The following is a 21,815-nucleotide window of genomic DNA, read 5'->3' as shown; positions in this document are numbered from 1 at the left end:
AGGTTGCGTCAGGTCCGCATCCACGAAGAAAGCATCGAACAGCACAAGAAGCCTTTGCAATAACTTATATTGTTGTCCTTTTTAAAATCGTATGAAACAACAAAGCTCTTTGTACCATCTGATGAAAATGAGATTATCCAGAAGGCAACTTCAAGGGATCTTGATGCAAAGAAGCAGAAGTTACAGTGGTCTCATCAGCATTTCCATGTGCCTAAATTGAACTGAACTTTCATGTATTTTTTTCTCACTGAAATTCAAAAGAAATTATGATCCCATTGTTTCCTAAAAAAAGATAAAAATAAAAGGAATGCCCAAGCCCAACAGGCTACAGGACAGCAACCGTGAACTAGAAGTACTTCAAAGTTCAAAGTAAAGCATAATCTAACATCACATATTTGTAATCCATAGTTCCGTACCACGAGGGTAAAATTTTATAACCAAATGCATTTACATTTTCAAGAATTATCCCAGTACAGAAATGTTACAGCAGGCTTAATTTATTAGAATGCCAACGGAACCACGTTTCCTTGGGCTGCTTTGACCCAAATTACAAGCATTTATTAAGCAAGGTGAGAGTGTGGTAACAGAGGCATGTTCTTTATTTGCTCATGTGCTTCTTGAACCAAACACCTATATTGAGGAAGCTTTCAAAATCAGACTGTGGCCTGCACAGGGGACGCAAGGTTGACTTAGTCAAATGTTGCAACACAGAAGACACTGATCGGGGTAACAAAGGTAAAATGATTAAAAAGTACAACTAACTTGTCAAGGCCATGCATATCTTCTGGAAAGACAATAATTTTGGTTTCAACTCCCATCTCCTTCAAGGTCCTTGCATACTGCATATGTTGCGATTATGATTAGGCATAAACCAGCATTTGTAAAAGTGAAAATAAATAAATAGATACAAGCAGTATATAGTGGAACAATATGAATCATATGCTTTCACTAATGGTTTTCAGGAAAATTGACTGAACTTGTCTACGCAAACAATAACATGAATGCTACATTGCTACTAGTAATCATTTCACAACCCTTTCATCATATAAAAATGAAACAGAAGTGCATAAGAAATTACCTGTAAGCCATTAGAAACAGGAACTCTGAGATCTTGTGCTCCAAGGAGAAAAAGTGTTGGCGTGCTCACCTGCAGATTTTCTTAAACTGTCAAGAAAAGATTACTCAAAGTCCTCAAGGAGCAAATTTGCATGAGGGAACTACACTTTCTTCCTCAAGCATAGATTTTGTAAAAGGTTAAGTATGCAGAATCTACATACCTTTGATATATGTGATATTGGTGATTTCTGGTGAAATTGACAAAGATCATCAAATGAAGGATACTCTGAGAAGCAGTTTTTCCCTTCTTTCCCATAAATCTCCACAAAACACCACTCAGGTATGTCAGTTGTTCCTACCATCAATGATAAATTACATACTGGGTTTCGAGCAGCTGCTGCAACAAAAGTGCCTGGAGCCTGCAGTCCATGAAACATAAGGTCAACAGAATCCAAGAAGACCTGATAAATAGAAGAATCCATGTGCTATTGCCTGTGCATCATGAACTCTTATTGTCTTGTATGTATAGTCATAAAGAAACTGTATAGACCTATCATGAACTCTTATTGTCTTGTATGTATAGTCATAAAGAAACTGTATAGACCTAGTTCCCACATGCAGCAGTAGTTTCTCACTATTTTTGTCAAGGAAATAATTATATTCTAAAATCAGGAAATATTCTTGAGAATATCACATGTGAACTTCTTAATCATGAAAAGATAAAAACAGCTCGGCTTACACTGCAGTGAAGCTTTACTTCCAAGAAAAGGAAACAAATGCTGATCCTAACTCTTGTAAGAATGTTTTTCTAGGATATTATTCTGGACTTAAGCGTTGCAATGTAATATATAATTTAATAGCTAATATAAATTGGTGTCATCATTTTTTTAAAAGAATTTTTAGCTGTGCACTGCTACAGAGCTCCTGAAATATCCAAGTTTAGCTTTGAGCCTTTAAGTTCACTGACGATAACTTAGTGTGCTTGGGTACTTATATTAAACTTACTACTCTCTTTTACAAATTACAACCTCCCTCCCAAAATTATAAGTTTACAGCACATTTCTCAAATATAAGAGTTTCATATAGACCAATACACATTATCAAAAGACACTGTTCCCAATTATGTCCAAATGAGTATATACAGTTTACAACAAGAATTGTGCTAGATTATTTGTGCAAACGATTAGGCACAAATAATTGAATCCCTAAAGGAAATATAAACTGCAAATGTAATGAATAATTTCATAGATAAAGAATTCAGAATAACAAAGGCATGCTAAGAACCTGGCCAATCAAATGAGTTGTCAGGAAACCACCGTGTGAACCTCCAACAACAGCTACTTTAGATGCATCTATTAATCCTTTCTTTATAACAAAGTCCAAAGCCGTCAATACATCATTCACATCCTGTTCATGAGTATTAAACAATTGTACGTAATGACAGTTCATATAAAATTTCTGGCAACTTAAGAAAATAATCTTAAAACATGGAAATAAATCAACAACAGTGCACCTGAGAACCAATATTTCCAGGAAGAGATTGTAGTGCTTCTTCACCAAAGCCTAGTGAACCTCTAGGCAACAGAATGGTGTGTACGTGGACATTAATGTTAGTGTTTAATATGATATATTTCCAAAGCAGAATTCAGAAAGGACAGGGTATTTTAACCTAGTTCAACAGAAGAACTACTGGAAGAAAAAAAAATAAAGCTCACCTATAGTTCACAACAAGAAGGTTATATCCCTGTGAATAAAGAAATGCTAACGATTTTGAATAGCTTGATGGGTAAACAGTGTGTGGTCCACCATGAAGAACAACAATTGTTGGTCTTGTTGCAGAATCCTTCCAGGACACAAAAATAGCCTCAAAGGGCAGCTTAGCACCTGAATCAATTTTATAAAATATAAAAATTTAGGAAGGGGAGAGGATGTGAGTATTCTACTAAAGTACATTTTCAAACATTAAAATGCAAATGAAGCTTAGCATGCATCCTTAAGGATGCAAACAACCAAGAAGAGTATTCTACCATGAGCTTTGAGAACTTTCTTACAAATGCATTTTAGTGTTGCCTTGAGTAAATGCAACATGGTTAGATTTTGTCACAGTTCAGAATATATCAGCCTACAAGTACTAGACAGTACAGCTGATCTCAAGAAAAACATAGCGTCAACTGAAGAATGCAGTAACAGAAGTAGTCAAAACACAAGGCACCAAAGAGTACCAATTCCAGGAAAAAAAAACAGTCAGAGGCTTTTTTTTTTTCCTCGAATGCAGGAGAGCTGTCTGTCATTTCATTAAAGAAAGGAGCTTTGGGTTGTACACATACCATCAGCGAGTTTGTCAGAAGAGTTGCTAATCGGGATTTTGAGTATACTGAACTTATGGTCTGCTAATATTGCACTGATCTGCCAAACATACATCACAGAAACTGTTAGTACTTTACACTGCCAAAATTTTTGTCAGTGCTTTTGGGGAAAAGTTGAACAAGCAACGCATTTTTTCAGTTATACCTTATCAGAAGGACTCGGAAAAGGAGTTGCAATTTCTTGCCACCCCCATTGGTTTGGTTTTCCAGTCTGACAAACCTCAGACCCATAGTATATTTGAGGAACTGTAATAAGGCTGCTTGAAACTGGAAAAGGTGGGAAAGGCACATGAATATGAAATCTTATCCAAAGGAACTATGGGATACAACTGTAACTTCGGTACAGAATTACCTGCAAGAATATTATCCTTGTCTAGTGCAAGAACATTCCATGAATAATCCGAATCCTGAGGACTAACTCTTGAAACTTCACGGCTGTGAAGAAAATAGGTAATTTCATAAATAAATAAACTTTATAGCCATATCATTCTAACTGATGGATAAAAATGCTTGTAATCACCTCACAACATTTACAGAAAGTATTACTTCCTTACTTCCCCAAATAGAAGATAAAATCATAGTTTGTCCATCAGTAAGCCATGGATTCCTAAGTATGCCAGAGCAGTACAGACCAGGAAAACAACCATCCTGAGGGCACATCACAATAGGTACCTACATAACAGCTAAGACATTAAGAACTTGATATCGGATATGCAGAGCACCTATAAAAAGAAACACACCATTATAAATTTTACCCTCTGAACTTCGTTCTTTTAACTGAAATTGAATTTAGATACTTCAATAATTAAAAAAAAAAAATTGAAGTTCCACTTCACAAAGTCCAGAAATACATATCTTTAATCAAGTATAGCCAACTGGCAAACAATGTGCTCAAATAAACACTGGTTAGATTTATGTATTTTTCCAAGCCATGACTTTGAAGCTATATATAAAAGGAAGCCATCTAAACAAAATGATCGATTAAAAAATTAACAAGTAAAGGAAAGGCATTGTTGTACCACATCAGCAACACTGAGGCCCTCCAATTTCCCATCTGCAGGCCAGTCAATCTTATGCATTGAATTTGTCGCATTGTGTGTTCCACTATCTATAGCACTCTTTGCTGAGATAAACACAAGATACTTTCCATCTGGACTGTACAATAAAGATTCCATATCATTTTTGCGACGCATTGTTAACATTCATCTACATGCATCAGCTACCAGTACTAAGTTATAATCTAGACATGAAAACTTCAATTGTATATGTGCAAATAAAATGTATTGGTGTTGCAGTAAATTAATATCTACTGAGTCAATCCACAGGATTACAGGAACAAGGAAATAATAAAGACACCTACTCATCAGCCCAAAATGCTCCACTTTCCAAATTCACTCCCATTTGAATTATGATTGTTCAAATATTTAGGTTAAAATACATGATAACAAGCAGAACAATCAATTGACATGCTTTAAGGGAATTTGATTAAAATATTTTAAACCATAGAAGAAAAATTACGCCTAACAATTATAATGCATAATTAAAGAAATACGGCTAGGATGTGTAGCTTGTACTTCTTCCAATATAATAGTTGAGACATATGGCCTAAACTGAATAACAGTACTGAGCAAAGAAAACTGAATGCAGTCCTACCTGAATCGTGGGAAAAAAGCACTGCTCAAGTCTGATGTTAACTTGGTTGTAGGTGCAGTTTCACCCTTACTGACACTGTACAATAAACAGAAATGACATCAGAAATAAACTTTCTATTTTTTGAGACATGATGCATACAATCCATTTAGCATTTGTCTGCTCAGGACTAGGATTAATGAGGAAAAAAGAGTGAAAATATATATGGAAGATTTTTTTTCCTTCATATTGAAAAAAATATGCTGCTACAATTATTCTGAGAGAAGAATTTACAGTGTCACACGATCACTAGAAAATAACTAAAATGTGACAATTAATACCTTAATATGTTAGAACAGGAAGCCTACAATGGTGCATAGTTGAAATAGAACTGAATAAATATTGTCATCAAGGACAGGTGTTCTCACTTAAGTGATGGCTTATCAGCTTCTTCCATGAAAGGATCAGGAACAGCATACAGAGCACAAGGTCTGTTAAAGCAGTATTTAATTCCAAGTTTCCTTGGTGTCTTTTGGTAACCATTATCAGATGACCACGCCACAAAAACCAGGCTATGTGATGATGATGGAGCCCAAATCACTTGGCCAACACTTAATGTTCTCGGTATGCCCTTCACAGCTCGCACTTCACCGCTGCAATGAAACTATTCCTCACAAAATTGCAGTACTTTTAAAGCTATTTTGGATTCAACCTTCAGAACAACCAGAAACACACCTTGAAATGTTGACCACGAACAATGCAGGTATCCTTTTCTTGGAATACGTTTCTCCCCAAGTTTCTTCCCAATCCCCTTTTCCCTTCCAGCTCTTGCAGTCTTTTTCAGACGAGCCAGCCTTCTTGTATCCTGAATCATTGAATTCTGGCTTCGGTTGAGGAGGCTCCTCAGCAACGTAAGCTACTAAAGTCTCTTCTTGATTCCACGATATCCCTTCAAACCTGCATTTAAGAAACATGAAGTACAAAAAGTGGCGAATGGAGCAATCTCTCGTCCCTAATTACCTCTGTCTTTCTTCCAAAAAAAAAACCCACTACCACACAAAAAACTAAGAAAGTTGTTCTAAAAGAGGCAGGATAGTTTACCATTCGTCGACATAGAGTGATCCATGAACAGATTGTGCAATGTGAATCTCGTTCTCCAACTGACAGGGGCCCCAAACTTCTAGTTTTGTAGGGGAATCATCCTCAGAATTCCGTATTAGTAAAAGTTTTCTCCCAGATGGCGATGGAATTACTGCTGAAACTCCACTCATTTCGATTGGGAAGGGAGACCACTGGAAATCCACAGAATTTGAGGAATTTTTTGAGATGTGGGAATTTAATAGGAAGCTCCTCTTTTTGTTTGCCAACAGATCTGTTTGGCCAACAGAAACTATCGCCCTAGATGTGTTTTCTGCACAACACGAGAAGAAGAGTAAGAAACCTAAGTTCAGTAAAACCAGATAGCAATAACAGCACATACCAGTCTTGGAATTGAAGATCCAAGCCTTGCCAATAGTGGGAATTTTAACGAATTCCTGCAGCAGCTTGGACTGGGAAGCATATTCATCCACCATGGAGACATCCATCCCCAAAGGCAATCCTTTCTCAGTGGCTGCTTCTGAGGCTTGTGTGGTAGCCATAGCTGTTGGGTGCGATGATATTCTACTAATGCTGCCAGATGGAGTCAATGAGGTTAAATCAGCATTGCCAGAAAAGATGGGTCAAGTGATCACTACATAAAGCAGACCAAGAATTTCGAGCATAAGACTTGCTACTAGGTCCTCAACATAAAAATAAAAATAAAACAATACATATTCTAAGAACAAAACAATTGTGCGTCATTACAACTGATTTCTTTTCATCGCGCTGTCCCCATCATGTGGCACTTTTTTTTTTTTTACAATACAAGTCATTGTCTTAGCACTATCAAAACTATTGCCTCTTTGCAACAATTCAATTAATTCTTTTGAACCCAATAAAGCAACCACGGCACTGAGGCTAATAGATCACTGTCCACTGAATAAAACTGACATTACATGAATACAGCAAACTAAGAACTAGCCGAAGTGGACAAGACATATTATCTGCAGCAATGGTCAATCACATGTTATGTAAATTAGTAAATTACATCCCCAGCTAGCTAGTGATTCATATTACTCCCTCCGTTTCAGGTTATAAGACGTTTAGACTTTGGTCAAAGTCAAACTACTCTAAGTTTGACTAATTTTATAGAAAAAATAGTAATATTTTTAACCCAAGACAAATGTATTATGAAAATTTATTCAATTGTAAACTCGACTCCTTTATCTTTATACCCAAAAAGGAGACCCGCACGTACGGTTTTCAGGGGGATCCAGCCGGCCGGTGCCCACCCGATTAGAGGGACTGAGAAATTAATCGAGTACAAAACTTATCTTCAAGCTTTGAGTGCTATTCCTTTTATGAAATTACACCGGGAAGGAATTGAGCAAGCCAAGTCATTTAACTCACTCCACTTAAGATTGAACAACCCCAGTCAGTGTTGGCAGTCTTCCTATAAGATAATCATCTTTCCTTTGTTTTGACATTCGTTTGAGTTCTTTACATGTACGTACAATTACAGCTCGTCTTACTTTTGTCTGATCTTTCTAGAGGCATTTTGGGCACTACTTCTTTGATTACAGCAACAATAACGTCACCAATATGAGCATATTAGTGATTACCAGCTCCTAAGATTCGAATACATATCAATTCGATAGCCCCGCTCCGTTGTTATCCGCTACATTCAAAAGGGTCTGAGTGAGATGGATCTTGGAAGTCTGGTTTTTGATTGGATAGTGATCTCGGGCACGAGTGGTTGATCTTCGCGGGCCGTGAATGGCCATGGAAAGGAGTATTGATGTCAATATGCTCGATCGAGAAGATTGGACGATGAAAGACGGATCCTTTGTGGTTTGAATAATAGGCTGTGGTCTCGATATTGGGCTATGGGCTGATTGCTTTCTATATGAGCCTCTTGTGATTGGGCTCTCGTGGGCGGATTACCCGATGTGTACTCATCTTCCAACAAAGAGGAGAGGACAGGGCTACTGCTGGTCCACGCATGAGAGCTCCTCTGTGTCTTTCCGGAAATTACTTCGACTCGCAAAGGTGAAACCAGAGGAGATTCAGAGGCCCAGTTGAGAACAGCAAGCGTACAATCAATCGGTTTCCGCTCCTTTTCTATCCAATTTGTTTATGTTTGTTCTAATTACAAAAGAGAACAAATCCTTTATTTTTGCAGGCCAATTGCTCTTTTGACTTTGGGTTTTTCCTATGTGGATAGGCATCTTGACTTTGATTAAGTAATTGCCATGCAGGTTGAGTATAGTGGAAGGCATTAGCAATAACCTGTGGCCTTTGGTTCTGGTAAGAACAATGTTGGATATCAAGAGGTCTCAAATCGTTTGAAGTAAGTTACAACTTATAACTGGAAGCTGATAAAGCGAAGGGGCAATTTTGGAATAATCGTAGCGCGCTAGCGCGGCTCGCTTCGCTTTTCGACGCGGAGCTCGCTGCTGTCGAAGCCTGCTTCAAAACTACAGGGCGTGCGTTAGCACTACGGCTTTTCAGCCTCCCTTTGCTGGTTCCGAACTATCACTGATCCCAGAACCTTCAAACCTTTTTCTTTTAATCTCAGGAAGGCTTTCTCGGGGAGAAAGCAGGTTGGGGAACTGGTTCAAATCGTTCGTTCGTTAGGATGCCTCAGCTGCATACATCTAAGGAGCAACGTTCTTCTAGGTCCTCTTGCATTTCCGGATCCGCATGTAAAACCAAACTCAAATAAATTCGATCCTTTTTAGTCAGAGGCCGCTCGGGAGTAGGAGGTCGTGGACTCGCGGATTCTCCCTCCTCCGCGGGAAAAATTTGGGAAGCCCTTCTCGGCTCTTGCTTGGCCTAGAGTTGAAGAAGGAACTGGTAGCACTAGAATCAGAGGAAGATCGGAATAGCAGACGAGTTGCAGCTTTTAGTATTGTTCACAGCTTGGATGCCGACGACATTCAAGGATGAATGTAGACCCATCGGGCAGGGATAATCATTCCGGTCCTGGGAGAGGTGGCGGCATCAGTCTGAGCTGGGGGAAGCCAGCCAATTGAGTCACTGAAACGACCGCAGGAGGTGCACCCTAAGCCCAGCTTCTCGAAGCTGCTATTGCGAAATACGGCTTCCTTAATATCAAAATTTCAACAAGGGGGCTAGGCTGCTCGCCTTCATAGAAAGGCCTCGGGACGAGGGCTCCGTTCCCTCTGCTCTGCTGCCCGGAGGTAGGGCTGTCAAAAAAGCTCGAGGCTCGAGAGCTACTCGAGCTTGATTCGTTACGAGCTCGATTCAAACTCGGCTCGTCTAAGATTCAAACCGAGCTCGAGCTTGACTTTAAGCTCGCGAGCCTGCCGAGCCGAGCTCGAATAGCTCGGCGAGCCTCAGCATCTAGCACATGTTCCTTCTACTGTATATTTCCTCCCCCTCTCTCTCTTAACTCGTTTAAATTCTCTACTATACTGAGCACTAGTACTGCCATATTCTCTACTAGTACTAGTACTGAGCACTAGTACTGCCAGTGGCAGAGTGCATTTGTTGTCCCATTTCCCAAGTCCCAACAAGAGCATGGCTGGTAGTACTAGTACTACTACTAGTGTGTGACTGTGCGGCTTGCATAGGAGCACTAGTATTACTTTTTCCTATCTAATCATGCATCACAGTTCTAGTATTTCACTACACCAGGTAGGCTCGAGAAAAGCTCGAAGCTCGAACGAGCCGAGCTCGAGCTCGACTTCAAGCTTGCGGCAAACCTGGGCTCGGCTCGAGCTCGACTCGAGTCCATAGCAAGCTCGAGCCTACACATGAAAGCTCGCTCGAGCTCGGCTCGTTGACAGCCCTACCCGGAGGTATAGATCGAGTTTTTATTTTCCAAAGTGCTTCCTCCGGTCAACAGAGGGGAGCAACTTGTCCCTTCGGAACAACTACAACTAACGAGTTCTTCTACCCCGAAAAGTTTGAGGCAAATGAACGCATTTTTGCCCGTCGTCTCCGAGCTATATATCCTCGCGGAATTCTAGTCATTGAATCAAATTAACCTTAATGAATAACTATCCTTGACGAGGACAGTGAGGCTATAGTACTGACTATGCATAGGACTACAAAGGTTCAAAGACAGGATGTATTCGACCCTTGGATGTGATCGGCAAGAGAAAGATGGAATTCCTTTGGTATAAGGAAGGAAATCAAACGCGTTGTTTGAGAAGGGGTGCAGCAGAACGATAGAGACTCCAAACTTAGGTTGATTTAATTTAGGCCGGAGGCAGACCTAAGTCAAGGTAATCCTTCTTTGAAACACTTTGGTATTGCTTTGACGAGAAACCCGTCTAGCACCTGTAGCTGGCTTGCTTCACGTCCCGCTGTTTGCTTACGAGTTTGGTAGCGAGCCGAAGCAGACGTTTGTAGATCTTGCCTCGAAGCCTCTTCACAGTTGATAGCATCATATAAATTTAATGAAACTATGCTTGTGTTGTAAATATTACTACTTTTTTTTCTACAGAGTTAGTCAAATTCAGAGTAGTTTGACTTTGACCAAAGTTAAAACCTGTTATGACAGGGAGTACTGCTCAATTTCTGACTTCACCAACCACCAGGAAATCAAACAATCCACAACAATCTCATACCGCTGGGTGCCATCCTAATTTTCAGAAAACCATCCCCATTAAAGGAAGAAACAGAAACAGTAACAGAGGCGCAGATGGCTCAGTCTCACACCCGAATCGCTACCGGACCAAGCAATCGCTCGAACAGATAAAAGCGATCCAAAGGAGGACACACCTGACCTCTACTAATCCTCCTGGAGAAATCCCCCCGAAAAAAAAAAACGACACCTCGTGAACTCGAAGAGCCCCGCTCACCTGCCTCGCCACGGGGAGTACCCGCTGGCCGGAGCAGCGGCACGAGCGCGCGGGGACGAAGAGGAGGGCGCCGCCGAGAGGAGCAAACTCGCGGCGACGACGATGGAGGAGCGGGAGTAGAATCTGGGAGTGAGACTGAGACCCGTGGCTAAAACCACCATCGGCTTGGGTGGATTCCTTTGGGTATTGGGCTCTTTTCGGGCCTCTACTTTTTTATGGGGGTGCAGATTCTTATCCTTTTCGTATGCTTGTCTGAAAGATTAAGCCATGCATTCTCTCGGTCAAATAAAATACAAATCTACTCCCTCTATGAAAAAACAAAATTGAATGCGATACATACCAGGACAACGAATCTGGGCATATGTATATCCAGATTCATAGTAATAGAATGTGTCATATTTAATACTAGGTTAATTTTTATGAGACGGAAGGAGTAGTACGGAATATAACACAATATCTAGATTCATAGTATCAGGATGTGTCTTAATATGTACTAGGTTTGTTTTTTTAATGGACGGAGGAAATACACTATTAGGAAAATCACATATACTATCTCCGTCCATAATATAGTAACCTAGTAACTTGTTTAGATTCATCATAGTATTAGGATATATTTCAACCGGTACTAAATTGCTATATTACAGTACTATGAGATGGAGAGGATGTCTTAATATGTACTAGGTTTGTTTTTTTAATGGACGGAGGAAATACACTATTAGGAAAATCACATATACTCTCTCCGTCCATAATATAGTAATCTACTAACTTGTTTAGATTCATCATAGTATTAGGATATATTTCAATCGGTACTAAATTGCTATATTACAGTATTATGAGATGGAGGGAGTAACACATTCCTCTTGCTTTCTTACATGTTTAGAAAGCTTCTAACAGCTACAACTTCTCCTAAAATTTAAAACTTTTTTAAATAGTCCAGTTTCTCATCCAAATTATAAGAAGATGTAGTTATAGAATCTAGAAAATGAACTATAAGCTAGAAGCTGGGTTTTCCAGACTCTCATAAGCTAGTTATTAACCAGTTGTTTCTCAAAATTTTAAACTCATCACATAGGCACTAAGTACTCCCTCCGTTTTACTGATACACTTTTTTAAAAAATAATAATCAAAGAATAGGATGAGACTAAATAAAAGGGAGTTGCCATTGATTAAGATGAGGAAATAGATAGAGCAGCAGCTCTATTATGGATAAAATTTAAATGCTAGAATAGTTGTATTATGAGATGGAGGTAGTATGTTTTAAATATCGGAATTGCTAACCTTCTATTATGTCCCGATTCGTGATGCACTCCTTTTACTCCAACTCTGGCGACCGGCGGTGACTCGATGAGTTAGGGTTTAAGCCTTTAGGGTCCCGGGTTGGGTGGGGATAGGAGGAGGGTTGGGATAGATGGAAGAGAGGAGAAATCGCTGGGCTTAGGAGGATAACCGTGGGAGACGGCGGCCTAGCGGTGGACGGTGGTTCTAGGTTTCTTTACATAATAAACATGCAAATTATCCATCTGATTATCCTATGGAAGATTGATACATAATAAGCAAACGGAAAGATCATTTTGTAAATCTAATGGTTTGGGAAAATACCTCACTGTTTTGCCTTCGATGCTTCCTCAGGAGCGTTCTCCTTGCATCAATTTGATCAGGTCATGGATGGAGCAGGGAGACGACACCAGAAGGATTCGAATTAGAATCTCCTTTTCTCTGGCAGGGCCGGCAACATGGAGAGAAGAGGGTTTCAAAAGGTAACGAGGGAAACAAACTCTTCCCCATCCACATAGACGAACAGTCTATCTAGGCGCTCGGGAATCCCGGGCATTCGACCACATGATGGAAGTATGGAACGACCGTTAAGATGTACTAGCTCCTGCAGAGCTAGATCATTAAGAATGAGACGGAAGCGGCCCATCATTCGCCGGTTAAGGTTGGTGTTGTTTTTCTTGGTCTCGATAGATTATATTGAAATTGGCTATTATGATCCCAGGACAGACACGATGGGCTCTAATATCTCGGATTTCATAGAGAAAACAAATTCTATTTGCGGGCCATAGACGATAGTAATCTAGTGGCACGACCCGTCAACAAAGGATAGCTCTGTCGTGAAAGATAACGGGTACGCCTAATGGGCAATCGATCACCGTGGGGATGGGATAGCGATCAGATTCGCTCCCCACCTCCCCCCTTCCTTCCTCCTCTGGTTTCCTTTTTTGGCACCGCATTACTTTCATATTTTAGTAAATTTATACAGCTAAAGTTTATACACCTAAAGTTTACACATCTAAAGTTTAGAGACCAAAAGTTTATAAGTCAAAAGTTTTATTCAAATTTGAATTTGAATTCAAATATTTTTTTTATATATAGTATTTCTATACATCTAAAGTTTATACACCTAAAGTTTATAGACCTAAAATTTATAAGTCAAAAGTTTATATACCCGTTTCAAATTTGAATTTGAATTCAAATATTTTTCATATATAGTATTTCTATACACCTAAACTTTATATACCTAAAGTTTATATACCCGATTCAAATTTGAATTTGAATTATATCTGATTCAAATTTGAATCTGAATTCAAATATTTTCTCTATGTAGTATTTCTATACATATAAAATTTATACACCTAAAGTTTATAGACCCAAAGTTTATAAGTCAAAAGTTTACATACCTGATTCAAATTTGAATTTGAATTCAAATTTTTTTATATATAGTATTTCTATACATAAATTTTTCTAACTTTTGTTTTTTTTAAAAAAATTGTATGGTTTACTGTAGTAGAAAGAGGAGAAGGGGAGGAGGAAGGGGGAGAAGAGGGAGGAGTACATCTAGTAGTATAAGGGAGAGGATGGGCGGGTGATCGCTGGGCGGGTGGGGGAGCGATCACCCGCCCATTAGCATTTCCGAAAGATAACTGGCCGAGAGAGAGGTTTTTGCAAGAAACCACACTATTTACTTCTACAGGGAGAGATGGAATGACGAAGATGAATTGGTTGGCTATTAATGTATATCCTAGCAGCACTGCCTCCCTCCCCATCGAGCAATCTACAAGGGTTTCTCAAAAGGGCTTGTGCTTGTGTATCAAGAAGAAATGGTTGCCTCTTATATTTGAAGACCCCACAGAGTTCATGCTAGTGGGGAAATTCGTACCTTAACTGTGACCCGCTATCGCACGCAAATGCAATTCTTCCTCATTGCCGCTTGGGGCGCGCGTTTGCGATCACCCCCTACACCATTAATCCGTATTTGTATCAATTATATGTAACCGTTCAGAACAAGAATAGAGTAATAATAATATGTGGCATACAAATATTTATCAAGAGAAAACTACACACTAGAGATAATGTTTCATTTAACTTAGGTCCTGACAATAAACTACCGAGTTTGTATTCATAATTTGTCACGACCCAAATATTTTTTTTTTACAGTCTGTCGTATCCTTATGTATATATACTAAATATTTATATATATATATATATATATATGTCCATAAGGATATAAGGCAAGATGTAATGTCTAACCATCACAACTGGAGCTTGGACACCTTCAACAATGGTTCCATTTATTTTTCATCAGCTACACTGCATAATACATCGGTTGATTCACTTACCAACTTATTATCACCAAGACGATACCCTATACCTAACATGCTGGTATGTCCTCTTATATGCTTCTAAAGACTAAGTAGACCACGCTCCCCACTAGGTTTGCATGTCATCATTTCCCTCGGACATCTCGTCTTGACTAGTTTCTGCGCACATCAAATAGTAAATTATGAGTATATTATACATACTCAGCAAGATTAGTACATATAGCTATATAGATGTTTTTAAAGACAGAAAATACTACTACCCTTAGATATTAACAGCCGATAAATAATAGAAGACATTTAACATAGTAAATGAGTTAAAAATACACTGCAGAGGTATTAAAATAATCGTCATAATCTCGTTCCTTCAATCCATTTTCTCCCCCAATTAGTGATACCCTAATCTGAGAAACACGCCGCTGAATTCCCTAGTTGTGTGAGGCATTCCTCATCTCACACTGATATCAGCCGACTCGATATCGTTGTTTCAGGTATCGGCCGTCTCAGGCTAAGTATCACTATCATGTTATTATTCTCACTGATAAAATCATCAATCCATTATTCGTGTATTAATAATATTTACTGTTAGATTGTTAGTATCACCATCTCAATATAATAATGGTAAGCAAATTTAGTTAGAGATGATTAAGTAAAATAGTTGATGGGCGTAGTCTTGCCTAGTTTTCTATCGTTCTACCCGTGCGTTTCGCCTAGCCAAATATGCAAATCTTTGATATTAATTAGGCCGTGTTTAGATTCCAACTTTTTTCTTCAAACTTCTAACTTTTCCGTCACATCAAATATTTGGACACATGTATGGAGCATCAAATGTGGACGAAAAAAATCAATTGCACAGTCCGACTGTAAATTGCGATATCTTTTGAGCCTAATTACGCCATGATTTGACAATGTGATGCTACAGTAAACATTTGCTAATGATGGATTAATTAGACTTAATAAATTCGTCTCGCAGTTTACAGGCGGAATCTGTAATTTGTTTTGTTATTAGTCTATGTTTAATACTTCAAATGTGTGTTCGTAAATTTAAAAAAAAATTAGCACACGAACTAAACACAGCCTCAATATATAAATTTTCATGCATGACAGCTACTAATAGAAGATAGCTAGTTGATGTGACTATGCTAAAGGGAAAGAACCAACAAGTACTAGTAGGTGCTTCCATGCATGCATGTAGCTGCTGTTAGCCAGAGTATTAGTCTTTTCACTAATATGTATATTTTTTACACTAATCTATCTACTCTATAGCTAGACATCAGGTGTTTATTCTAGCCATGTACTCACAAAAACCAAAGGACAATGTTCCATACATTAATTACCGGGAAGGCTTCTACTAACTCTAATCACTCAACTCATGGACCTTGCCACAGCCAGAGCAGGGAAAAGTACTACTCATGGGGCAAGAGCTGTAGTAGGATCACGTACGGCTTAAATAGAGCAGCTTCCTTCAGTCTGAAGCGGACATCTGTCCAAAGCCATGATGATGGAGATAGGATTCACCCTCTCTCTTCCTTACCCTAGAAGATCCTATCCATCAACTCTCAGTGATATTTATCTGTCCTCCTCCCCAAAAACAATTCAAGAATGTATTTAAGGTCACGTATCGAACGGTCTCCTATTATTATTATTATTATTATTATTATTATTATTATTATTATTATTATTATTATTATTATTCACTACTACTACATAATTTCATAGATGAACATAAACCAATTCAGATGGTTCTAATTTCTAGATTCAAACATTGTCTGATTACAATATCTAGTATCTCGATACCGCGGCTGTCAAGGTTATGGATACCACATACCTAATAGTAGTCGACTACATCTCGGCAGGACCCACCACGTACCATGTCTTATACGGAAACTGACTTCAGATATGGAGGGAGTTCCGGATAAGGAAAGACAACCAGAGTTCTACATGGAAACGACAAGAACTACTCGGATTGTATCCATATTGGTTTCCCTAATTCTACTTGGACAAGGGGACACCTATATGGGTATAAATACAAGGCCCTTAGGAGGAGAGGGGACACAATACACGGGACAACATACAAGCCAACATACGCCAAGACAAGACGCCGGATATCGACTTCAGAGAAAGGCACGGCTAGTCCCATACGGTGTCTCCAGATACTGTCAGGAGAGACGAAAGTGCTATCTCTGATCTCGCCGGGCACGGATTCGAGGAGGAAGACTACCCTGTCGTCGACTACGAGTCAGACATTCAGACCGCCATGTCGACGACAGTTAGATAGGCTACCCCACATATTGTACTGGTGTGATTATAGTGAATAAAAGCAACTCCGGCTCTGGCCAACAGGATGTAGGGTTATTACCTGACAACTCAGGGGCCTGAACCTGTATAAAAATCCCTGTATAAAAATCCCTGTCTCCGTCTCTTTTACCTCAGTCTCGTGTATATCCTAGCACCGACGATCCCCATACTATGCAAATACCAGAATTACGACATCAAACGTCAACAGTGGCGCGCCAGGTAGGGGGATTTTGGTGCTTCAGGGTTTCGACGAGATGGGTTTAAGAGATGGATTCTCCAACAACAACCTACTCGACGACTTCGGTTGAGAGGGAGATCTAATCCAACCAGAGTACGTGCCCCGATAAAATTGGAACCATCATCATCAACTATTCGATCCGGCGAGATCGACCAAGCTTTAAGACGTCGCCGTTGCGGAGAACAACGGTACAATGTCATCGATCGTGAGGCCTCGGCCCGATTGATTACTTTGAGACCACGTCGCCGCCAAAAATCTAATCAGGAGAGTGCTCCCGCTTGAGCCCTGTCCTCGTCGGCTTCGTGTTGATTCTCGATGACACACAAGCACATGACGAAAAAGACAGGAAAACTGCCCTGTATGCCGCTCCACTCGCATGCACTAGGCTAACTAGCGGGCATCCATTAATCTCCTTGATTTCTACTCGGAATACAAACCATGGCAGAGGACCTAACGTCACGCTGTTACAGCGTGTATATTTTGGTCTTGCTGTCAATTTGTCTACATGCGTGGGCACAAAGCCAAAGAGCCACGTGTATACAGGAGTAACCACCACAGTACTCATCCACGGTTGCTTCACTTGTACATGTGCAGATTATCCATCTACATCAACAGAGGTAATTAGCAGATTAATTTTTTAAATTAATCTACTAATTTCGTAGATACATCCGGCATATATCTACAAAGGTACGTAATATTTTATATGCAATTTATCGTAACTATTCAGATCATACAGCATTGTCAGATCTATAATTTATTATGTTTACCTAGAGCATATTTTTTATACAATATCTAATATCTATTGTGCAAGTGTCCCCGATGTTAGGCCAACTACGGCCTAACGCTGGGGGCTCGCTCTGTTTTCTTCTGTATAAATCATACTTGTTTACGGTTTACATAATGCCTGATATTTACATCTGCATGTTATATCCTGATAATGCTAGAAGATCCATGCAGTTTTTCTGAGTATATACTCGATATTATCTGCTATATATCTTGCCTTCTAGAAAATATTTTTCAGGAAAAATTGAGCACTCGAGTAGGTTATGGTCGAGTACACTCCATTATCAAGAACATTATCGACAAATGCGGAGTTATCGCACCCAACCTACCAACGAAGACCGACGACCTATCTCATAGCACCGGCCATCGCTGGACTATTCGAGAAAAGGTTGTTAACGGATAATTCCTCGCGAACGCCGTCGGCTTGATCACCCAACATGATTGCGAACGGATATCCGGATATGCTATAAGTTGGGTGTGTGAGTCATGCTGGCCACATGAGATACACATGTAATAAACCAACTCTAGCACTTCCATTGGTGTTCGAGAGATAATTTTACACGTTCGCTGGTTCTCACACCAGTATGTAGCAATCTCTCACACCGCAACTTCCATTTGTGTTCAAGAGATAATTCTACACGTTCGCTGGTTCTCACACCAGTACATAGCAATCTCTCACACCGCGACTTTCATTGGTGCTCGAGAGATAATTCTACTCGCTCATTGGTTCTCGCACCAGTACGTAGCAATCTCTCGCACCGCAACTTCCATTGGTGTTCGAGAGATAATTCTACTCGCTCGCACCTTAACTTCAGATGGTCGAGGTATGACTACGGCAGCGTAGCGGTCCTCGCACCATGACTTTAGATGGTTGAGGAACAGCTACGACTAATCTTCGACCGGCAGCGTAGCGGTCCTCGTACCACGACTCCAAATGATAGAGAGACACCTACTCACCGGTTCTCAACCAGTTGATCGTAGTGATCTCTCGTACATTTGCTTCTAGTGGTCGAGTTACGACTACTACCTGGTCCTCGACTAGTGATGTAGCGATTCTCCCACTACCTTTACTTCAAGTGGTCGAGTTACGACTACTACCTGGTCCTCGACCAGCGGTGTAGCAATTCTCCTACTACCTCTACTCCAATAAAGTTGGTATCAGGTACACACTATCGCCAAGTGTTTTACCCAGAGATCCCTTACCACGACGACACCTAGCGTTGAAACCTATCCTACTATCCCTTTACGCCATCTTGACAAGGCCTCCGAGGAACCTAAGGGAACTTCGGCTAGGGACGCCCAAAGCCGATAAGGCCTTGTCGGATCCTGTAGAGACAAAAGACCATGTAAGATCTAGTCATGTAAGAGTTCTCGTTGTGTGTATTAACCAAGTCATGTAATCGGAAATTGAGTTTTCCAACTTCACGGCTGGGGGCTAGGATCAGTGCTTGTTCAACCAAGGCAGGTCAAGGGTCCAAGAGCCTTCTCCTCCGAGAATGATTCTCCAACGACAAGGCTGGGGTCTAGGGAGAGTGTATGACTCTACAAACTGACTGATCAAAGTCGGTAAGAGAGAAGACGCTCATACACAAAACATTGGTCGGTAAATTTAATTCATTTTTAGTTTTCCATACATATTATAACATGTCACCCTTTGAGCGTTCGCTCGGGGGCTATTTCTATTTGATATTCTTTTCTGAGTATTGATTTCAGGAAAATTCTATTCGACATTGACGAAGACTCCATGTCTCTATGGTTCTACACCAAGATCGATTAAGGCGAGTACGACAAATATCGACAAGGCTCCGTCGCAGACTCTACGCCTTCTCGATCGCTCGAGAATGGTTGCTGGATCTCGACAAGGAATACGGAATGAAGAGATGGTGTACCAGCCGAGATAAAATTTCTTGACTTCAATCCAAATTCTCGATTACGGCAAGACGGGAGACTTAGTCGTCTGCTCCGTACTTCCTTGGTTGACATCGGAGATTGACTCAGACAAACCCTATAGGTGCCCGCACGAGGCTGATAAGGGAAGTCTAACGTTATCTCTGAACTCGCCGAGAATGGTCACGTGAGCACGACAACAGTTACTCCAGGGTCTGTGGTTGAGAATATGAATTCGTTCATTTGCATTGAAGTCGGGGGCTATTGTCAGGGTTATGGATACCACATACCTAATAGTAGTCGACTACATCTCGGCAGGACCCACCACATACCATGTCTTATACGGAAACTGACTTCAGATATGGAGGGAGTTCCGGATAAGGAAAGACAACCAGAGTTCTACATGGAAACGACAAGAACTACTCGGATTGTGTTCATATTGGTTTCCCTAGTTCTACTTGGACAAGGGGACACCTATGGGTATAAATACAAGGCCCCTAGGAGGAGAGGGGACACAATACATGGGACAACATACAAGCCAACATACGCCAAGACAAGACGCCGGATATCGACTTCAGGGATAGGCACGGCTAGTCCCCTACGGTGTCTCCGGATACTGTCAGGAGAGACGAAAGCGCTATTTCTGATCTCGCCGGGCACGGATTCGAGGAGGAAGACTACCTTGTCGTCGACGTCGACTACGAGTCAGACCTTCAGACCGCCATGTCGACGACAGTTAGATAGGCTACCCCACATATTGTACTGGTGTGATTATGGTGAATAAAAGCAACTCCGGCTCCGGCAACAGGATGTAGGGTTATTACCTGACAACTCAGGGGCCCGAACCTGTATAAAAATCCCTGTCTCCATCTCTTTTACCTCAGTCTCACGTATATCCTAGCACCAACGATCCCCATACTATGCAAATACTAGAATTACGACATCAAACGTCGACAGCGGCAATCCTGCCTAAAAACGATTTGTAGTTCAACGCATATCATTTAGCCAGGATTGCTATGATACTATGATCATACAATACTACTCCCTTCATTTCAAAATGTTTGACACCGTTGACTTTTTAGCACATGTTTGACCGTTCGTCTTATTAAAAAAATTTATGAAATATGTAAAACTATATGTGTACATGAAAGTATATTTGACAATAAATTAAATGATATGAAAAGAATAAATAATTACTTAAATTTTTTGAATAAGACGAATGGTCAAACATGTAATAAAAAGGTCAACTGTGTCAAACATTTTGACGGTGTCAAATATTTTGAAACGGAGGGAGTATATGATACGTTCGTGACACTGACAATCTTGATCACACGTGCGTATAAAGCATTTGATTCCTTTTGTATGGGTAGATTGCAGATCGATGCTCTAAGAATTAAATCTCGGTTTATCTAAATTTATCTACAGAACTTGGAACTACCAGTAGTGCAACGCTCATGATTTCAAACTTCGAAGGAAAGCTCATTCTGGTTGGCTCAATTTAGCATTGTTCCAATTAACCTCGCTTTTCTTTCAAAATTAAACCATCCGATTCTAAAAGAAAGTTAGTCTAATTCCTTGTCCAAATTAAGAGCAGGTCTATAAGCATGTTTGATGCCAAAACTTGCAGGAAAGAAAAACATAATGCTAATAGAGTTGGATAGCATTTGTTTTGCTAACAAAAAAATGTCATTGCCATTTTTTTAAGGCTCTCTTTGAATCAAAAGAAATTCATAGAAATTTTAGAGGATTTCATTCCTATAGAAAATTTTCCTATATGGTCCTTTGAATCGAAGGAATGAATTTTATGAAATTACTATGAAATGCCACTTCTCATACAAGTTTTGAAGAAAATTTAACATGAGGTTGGGGTAGAATCTCATGAAAAGAATCCTTTGAATCTTTATCTCTCCTTAAATTCATATGTTTTTCATGCGGCCCAATCAAACAGTCATTCCTATATATTTTCCTGTGTTTTGCAATCATCTGTTTTACACTTACGTTCTAATCAGAATCCTATGTTTTTTTTTATTTTTCCGTTTTTTCATTCCAG

General features: G+C 39.9%; 1 protein-coding gene across 1 annotated transcript; it reads right to left on the bottom strand.

The window, feature by feature from the left end:
* Positions 1-405: 405 nt before the first annotated feature.
* LOC127752959 (acylamino-acid-releasing enzyme 1) lies at positions 406-11,177 on the bottom strand. The gene is made up of 18 exons (XM_052278411.1): positions 10,964-11,177; positions 6,532-6,722; positions 6,153-6,462; positions 5,787-6,008; positions 5,480-5,704; positions 5,076-5,150; positions 4,442-4,577; positions 3,943-4,094; positions 3,775-3,857; positions 3,568-3,689; positions 3,384-3,462; positions 2,772-2,940; positions 2,570-2,630; positions 2,341-2,463; positions 1,278-1,475; positions 1,079-1,147; positions 763-839; positions 406-665 (listed from the first exon to the last, which is right to left on the bottom strand). Exons 1-18 carry the CDS (start codon positions 11,122-11,124, stop codon positions 599-601), a joined length of 2,520 nt encoding a protein of 839 aa, XP_052134371.1. The 5' UTR covers positions 11,125-11,177; the 3' UTR covers positions 406-598.
* Between the last annotated feature and the right edge of the window lie 10,638 nt (positions 11,178-21,815).

The sequence above is a fragment of the Oryza glaberrima genome, chromosome 10 (genome assembly GCF_000147395.1).
Source record: "Oryza glaberrima chromosome 10, OglaRS2, whole genome shotgun sequence".
Lineage (NCBI taxonomy): Eukaryota > Viridiplantae > Streptophyta > Magnoliopsida > Poales > Poaceae > Oryza > Oryza glaberrima.
The sequence above is the reverse complement of the archived record's forward strand: the minus strand, read 5'-3'. Positions and strand labels throughout refer to the sequence as shown.